This window comes from Vombatus ursinus, unplaced genomic scaffold, assembly GCF_900497805.2.
Source record: "Vombatus ursinus unplaced genomic scaffold, bare-nosed wombat genome assembly UNPS02014801.1, whole genome shotgun sequence".
Lineage (NCBI taxonomy): Eukaryota > Metazoa > Chordata > Mammalia > Diprotodontia > Vombatidae > Vombatus > Vombatus ursinus.
In genome coordinates, this window is record NW_020954579.1 from 29,107,377 (window position 1) to 29,114,473 (window position 7,097).

The following is a 7,097-nucleotide window of genomic DNA, read 5'->3' on the forward strand; positions in this document are numbered from 1 at the left end:
TTTTGCCAGGAGGTGATGAGACTAATTGCCAAGAGCTTGGTGGTTTTTTGTTTGTTTTTATGTGAAGCTTCAAGCTAGCTTTTTTATTCTTTCCTCTTTAACCCTCAACAGAAGGTTTCTTAATTCTTCCTCACTTTCTGCCATCAGAGTGATATTATCTGCATATCTGAGATTGTTGCTATTTCTCCAGTAACCTTTTTGATTTGTTCAGCCTGGCATTTCAAATGATGTACGCTGCATGTAAGTTGCTGTTCAGTTGTGACTTCATTTGAAGTTTTCTTGGCAAAGATAATGGAGTGGTTTGCTATTTCCTTCTCCAGCTCATTTTACAGATGAGGGAACTGAGGCAAACAGGGTTAAAAGACTTACCCAGGATCACACAACTAGTAAGTGAGGCCAGATCTGAACCCAGGAAGATGGGTCTTCCTGACTTCAGGTCCAGCACTCTGTCCACTGAACCACCTAGTGCCTTTCCTTGAGGGCAGGATGACCTTTTGCCTCTTTTTGTATCCCCAGCTCTTAGCACATAGCAAGCACTTAATGTTTATTAATTGATCAAAGACAGAGCAAGAACAAAAGTACAAATATTTCCTTCAACACCTGGAGGCTCCCAGTTTACTGATGATTCATTGGACTTCAACTATGACCAATAATACCGAGAGCTAGAAATTACATAAAGTCTGCAAAATACTTTACAAATATTATCTTACTTCATTCTTATAACCCTGGGAGGTAGGTGCCATTACCATCTCCATTTTACAGATGGGGAAACTGAGGCAGGCAGTGTTTAAGTGACTTCCCCAGGTTCACACAGCTACAAAGCCTCCATTGCCACTTTGTTTGCCTAGGTCTCGTTAGGTCTGGAAGGGACTTTAGGGATCATATAATCCAATGGCTTCATTTTATAGATGAGAAAACTGATGACTAGAGAAGGGAAGTCACACGACTAGTAAGTGGCAGGGGCCAGGGGTGCAGGCCGGGTTTTCCGATCCCCCTCCCCAGGCCAGCGCCCTTCCCCGACTGTGCCTGCCTCTCATCCTTCCCTTGTCGCACAGCCCTGATCAGAGTTTGCCATTAGCGGTCTGTCAGTAGGTCTCGAATCCCCCCCGACTAGACTCTGGGACAGAAGGGGCCACGAGTTATCACACTGGACAAGCTCGCTAACTGTTTCATGAACGAATCAATAAATGAATGACTGCAAGAATGAGAAGCGACCTCACGTTCCGGGGCTCGGCGCTACAGGCCGCCTGGCCCAGGCCTCCCTCGTGAACAGAGCGGTTTCCAGGGGGACCCTTTTACTCATTGCACCGCGGAGCCGCCCGGAGCCGGATGGCAGAGACACCGTCCGGCTGCTTCTGTGCAGAGGTATGGCCCCGACTCCAGTGCGGGGTCGGCGGCGGCGGAGGCGGCGGCGAGGGCCAGCGGGTTAGCGGCGGCGCTGGAGTTCGAGGCCGAGCCGGAAACGGCGACGGGAGCCGCGGGTTCCGGAGACGGGAGCCGCGGGTTCCGGAGGCGGTGGCCGCGGGCCCTGACAGAGCCCCTGGAGCCACCGGGGGAGAGGCGGGTAGCTACGGCAGCGGTAGCGCGCGAGGGGCTGGTGGAGAGCGCGCGCGTGCGTGCTCGCCGGCGGGCCGCGCGCTAGGGGCTGGAGGGGGTGGGTGGTTGTGGGGGGGGAGAAGCGCGTGCGTGCTCTCCGGAGGGCCGCGTGGAAGGGGTAGGGGTGGGGGCGGGAGGGAGCGCGTCCTCCCAGGAGGGCTGCGGGTGGTGGGGTACAGGGGAAGAAGGAGGACGCGCGTGTCGGCAGGAGGGCCCCGTCTCTGACAGCCGGCCTCGCGCCAGAGGACCCCCTAATCCGCCGAGGTTGCTGGGCTCCCCCAGCTTGAGGAAGCTGGTGCGACTAGGGGCGGTCTACTTGCAACCCAGCGCAGCTTCGCGCACAGCCTCTACTGGGGCAGTAACGGTCTGCGGTGCTCAGAGGCGCCCCCTCCCCTTTGCCCATATTCTTGACAGAGAAGGGAACCAGTCTTTCCAGGTCCTCTTCAAGAGCCCCCATGGGGTCCTGGGAGTCTCTCCCACACCTGAAAGGCATGCTTCAGGGACAGGGGAGGGTGCATGTGTAGGCCTGCCGAGCATGGAAGGAGCCCCAAAGAAGCCTCCCTCTGCTCCTGGCCCACCAGCTTCCTGGAGAATTGAGAACCAGGTGGGAGTCAGGGCTGACAGCCCCTGGAGTTTGAAGTGTAGAAGGGGGGACTGGTAGACTCAGTGAAGACGGATTTTTAGCTAGTAGGCCAGGAGAAAAAGACCAGTTAACCTAGACTGTGAGAGAATACGTTGACCTTTGGCACCCTCCTATCAGCTTCCCAATTATCTGCCCAAGTAAGGTTATATGCTAGGAGCTTTGAGTTGTCAACTGGATGAGATTTGACATGGCAGATTTTATGTTTTTGTTTGTGTTTTGCAGAAACTAGTATTCAAATGGATATATTCTTTTATGACCTCTTTTGTTTAGGTTTTTATTTTAGTGATCCTTTCTGGGAGTTATTTCTGCTAAGGATCAAATAAAATAATAATTGAAAAATGCTTAGCACAATGCCTGGCACATAGTAAGTGCAATATAAATGTTATTATTATTACTGCCTAGAAGGAGACTTCAGCTTCTTCTTACAGACACACCCACACACACAGTGGAGGCTCCTTGCCAAACTTCACATATCCCCTGAGTCAGTCCAGTGGGCCATGTGGGTAGATTAGCAATGATTTTCTATTTTCTTTCCCTGTTACTGCCCTCATTAGTAGAAATGATTGAGAAGTGACTGTCAGGTCTCCTTGTAAACATCAACCCAATATTGATGTTATGAAACTTTTAAATATACTATTTTATTTGTAAAATATCCAAACGGACATTTGGTTAGTTATTAAATAAATAACCTAGTATTACAAAAACTCGAATGAATAGTTCTCACAAAAGGACAGATGTTTACTTGAATTGATCCCTTACAGTCTATTCTTTTGCTATTTTGTACTTTGGTAATGTCTTGGCCCCATCACTAATTAAATAGCTTTAGGAAAGGACCTGACCTAATATAGTTTGCCTGACTGGACACAAGGAATACATGAAAGGACTTTTTGTTCTTTGTTGCTTTCAGTATGGCAGCAAGAGACACTTTTGTAAAGAAGATGCAAGAGGGAATGTAGTAGAATTTCAAGGTCTTATGAATTAATAATAAGTAAGAGTAACACTTTTGAGTTTCTCTCACATCTTTCCTCCAAAGAACTCAAAGCACATTGACATTTGCCCTTTCAATATCCCTCCAAGAAATACTCATTCCCATTTTCCTATAGACATCATGAAACACAGAGAGGGTAAATGATTTGCTTAAGGCCTCACAGTACGTCACTGGTAAAGCTAAATATTTCTTCAGATTTCTTTGAAGAAATCTTCCTGATTCTTTCTAGGGGGTGGGGGGGAGCTAAGAGGGAGTTATTTAATTCTAGAGAATGCTCTTCAGAGACCATCATAGAGGAAAGATAGCTAGTTTATAAATTTAAGGAAGTAATTTTATAATTGGTTGTTGATTACCATGGGGCTTGGATTTCATCCCTCTAGGATGAATTTGATGTAGGGATTTTTATTACTTTCCTTGGAAACTGAGGGTCTTCATTTTCTTCCCTCTGACTTTTAGTCTTGAAAAGATGCCAAAGCTGCAGGGATTTGAGTTCTGGAGACATACTTTGCGAGGCGCACATTATGTAGTTGCCCCCATGGTAGATCAAAGTGAACTGGCTTGGAGACTATTGAGTCGTCGCCATGGAGCTCAGTTGTGCTACACACCTATGTTACATGCTCAAGTGTTTGTTCGAGATGCCAACTATCGAAAGGAGAATCTGTACTGTGATGTGTGTCCTGAGGATCGCCCCCTTATTGTACAGGTAATAAAGTCTAGATATTGGAGAAAAGCATCTTTTTTGGGGTTTAGAGTCTAGAATAGGGATGGGGTGATATTTGTTTCCTAATAATATCACATTTCTGTTGTTCAAGTAGAGAATCCTACATGAGACCTTTTTTAATAATCAGTAGGGGTCTGAAACCAATATCATTTCCAGAAGCTATTTCCAAATTTCATCAAGAAGGAACAAGTTCCAAGAACTACATCAGTGAAAAAACTAAAACAGAATCATTGGTGATAGTGTGTTGCTGGAGGATCACTTAGTCAGAAGAAATCCAGAGAGTCTAGAAATAGTTTTTGGTGCATAGATGAAAGTATTCAGGCCACTTATTCTGTCTAATCCTCTTAGATATATATATATAACACTACTCTTCCCGTCTCTCTTCCACATGCACATATCTTTGGCAGATCGACTAGAAAGAATTATTCTGCTTTTTCATGAGCTGTCAATGAGGTAGTAGCTGGATCTTATTAATCATATGAAATTCACATAGGAAACAAAAGTGTAGACTTTGTTATATTTCTCTATAAGAAGCGACCTAGAAGACCTTTATAATCCACCAACAAGCTATAGGATTGTACTCTGAGAAATACTGCTGTATAAGACAACCAATTCATTCCTTTGAAGCCACAACAACTTGTGAAAATACAGGCCCTCTGTTGTCCCTCCCATTGGGCTTGGCTCTGATGGGTGTGATGGACTATTGACGTGTCTTTTCCAGTTCTGTGCCAATGATCCAGAGGTGTTTGTCGAGGCTGCTCTCCTGGCTCAAGATTATTGTGATGCCATAGATCTGAATTTGGGCTGTCCTCAAATGATCGCCAAGAGAGGTAAGAGCAAATAAAAGCCATTATGAAAAAGATAGTGACAAAAGCCTAAAACCTCCCTGTCTCCCCAGGTGGCAGGATCCTGTCCTTTTTGAATTCCTTTATTGTCCAAGCAACAACACATTATGGCTTAGATCCGTAGAGAAGAGCATCTGGAATTCCTTACTTCCTCCCATCTCAGACTCCTTATATGAACTTGATCTAGTCACTAATCTTTTTTTTTTCAGCTCCTGGCTTTTCCATCTGTAAAGTAATAATTATTCACTCCAATAAAATACGGAAGAGGAAAGAACATTCTATTTTTAAAATAGATATTATCTTCTTTTCTACAAGATCATTTTGCTCCTCAGAAGATAGAATTTACTTTTAGTAGTTAAACATTTTACTCCCAAGTTCACTCTCATTATGATGTTTATTGTTGGAAATTATTATTGTTGTTTTAATCCACATGTGCTCGCTCTTAGCTTCTTTGAGAGAATCCTATGTACTTTTTAATCTCAGTATAGAGAGGAGACTAGCAGGTAACTTGTGTTTCTTTATCCAGCTGTAATTGTGGTAATTGTGCTCTTGGCAAAGGAACATTTTGGAGCCCCTTGGCAAAGGAGATCTGAAACTTTCAAAATTGATTTTAAATTACAGAATGTTCTTCCTTTATCTCTCCTAGATATTCATTGTGGTTGCATATGCACATGACTAGCTTCATAGATGGTGTCAGAGTCAGTTAAACATTTATTAAGCATCTACTGTATGTCAGGCACTGTACTAAGTGATGGAGAAAGGAATGCTCTGAAGTCAACTTGACTTCCCCCAGAGCGGGAATATGTCATAGGGATATCACTGGCAGTTGCCTGTTGCAGAGTTCAGAACACATGTTAAAAATTGTCCCACCTTACTTCTGTCCAAAGTATGATTCCCCCTCCTCCCCTTTTTTAAAGTAGTATATTGTGATTTCTGCTCAAGTACTGCTCCTGCATTGTGGCATAGAGGTGACTCTGGATCCTTTAAGACTCTGCAGGGAGAGTACAAGCTCTGGCAGGTCTGATGAAGCTGCAAAGGCTGTGAAAACTGGCCTGGTGTTTGACTGCTGTCTGGTGACTGCCCTAGCTAGCTAAGTTCAGAGAAGCTCACCACTTACTTGGTTGCAGGGTGATGAAATTTTCAGATATAGCAGTAGTTCCTACACTGATGAAACCACAGATCTTTAGATGTTTGAGAATTAAAAAAAAAAAAAAAGCCATACAACACTAGTCCTAAAGACCATTCCACTATTAGTAATAGAGGAGTTGCAGTCTGTATCACTTCTCCCACCAGTGAAATCACAAAACCTTGAATAACTGAAATTTTCTTTTCAGCTGAAGATTTATTTTTTATTCATGTCTTTTGTTTTTAAATCACATTCAATTCCAAATATATTCTTGTCCACCTCCCTTACACCTTCCCTTATAATAACAAAAATTACAAAGAGAAAAAGAAAAAAAGTTCAGCAAAACCACATTCACCCGTTTGAGTGTATATGCAATATTCCATACCTAGTGTCACCAACACCAAAAATATTCCTTTTTTCAACTGCTTTTTTTCTGGGGCCAAGCTTGGTCATTGTTGTATGATTATATGTCTTGCAGTTTTGTTTTTCTTTCTTACATTGTGTTCATTCTGTATATTGTTTTCCTGATTTAGATTACTTTATTGAATCAGTTCCTATAAATACTGAAGCAATTTTTTATGAACCAGTTATCTTTGGTCTCATTGGTATTGTGGGGTTCACTCTTTATTGGTGCCCATTATAATCTATCCATTTTGCGTAGTTCCTTTTTTTTTTTTTCTTAGTGAGGCAGTCGAGGTTAAGTGACTTGCCCAAGGTCACACAGCTAGTACGTGTCAAGTGTTTAGTCTGAGGCCGGATTTGAACTCAGGTCCTCCTGACTTCAGGGCCGGTGCTCTATCCACCGCGCCACCTAGCTACCCCCGTAGTTCTTAACTATGTCATTTCATGAGTTCTTTGGCAGTTTTGATTATTTTGTGGACTCTGCTTCTATGCTTGGGCTTTCCTCCTTACATGGTTCACCTCTCTTCTTTTAGTTATGCATGCTCTTTTTTTTTTTGGCTTGTTTCCTCTCTACTTTTCTCCCCACTTATTAGTATCTTATTTTTTCCAATTACGTATAAAGATAGTTTTCAACATTCACTTTTACAGGATTTTGAGTTCTAAATTTTTTTCTCCCTCCTTCCCTTCCACCTTCCTCAAGACTGCAAGCAATCTGATAAAGGCTATACATGTACAATCATATTAAACATATTTCTACATTAGTCATGTTGTGAAAG

At 43.4% G+C, this 7,097-nt stretch overlaps 1 protein-coding gene across 3 annotated transcripts in view; it reads left to right on the top strand.

The window, feature by feature from the left end:
- The first annotated feature begins 1,476 nt into the window (after nucleotides 1-1,476).
- DUS1L (dihydrouridine synthase 1 like) overlaps nucleotides 1,477-7,097 on the top strand; it is a 24,867-nt gene continuing 19,246 nt past the window's right edge. Inside the window, exons 1-3 of one of the 3 annotated variants that reach the window (XM_027873005.1) lie at nucleotides 1,477-1,564; nucleotides 3,684-3,930; nucleotides 4,670-4,778. In XM_027873005.1, coding sequence (XP_027728806.1) covers nucleotides 3,694-3,930; nucleotides 4,670-4,778 — 346 coding nt within the window. In that variant the 5' untranslated portion in view covers nucleotides 1,477-1,564; nucleotides 3,684-3,693. Of the gene's footprint in view, nucleotides 1,565-1,977; nucleotides 2,201-3,683; nucleotides 3,931-4,669; nucleotides 4,779-7,097 lie in introns of those variants that run through there. The other 2 variants (XM_027873006.1, XM_027873004.1) reach the window with 2 other exon arrangements.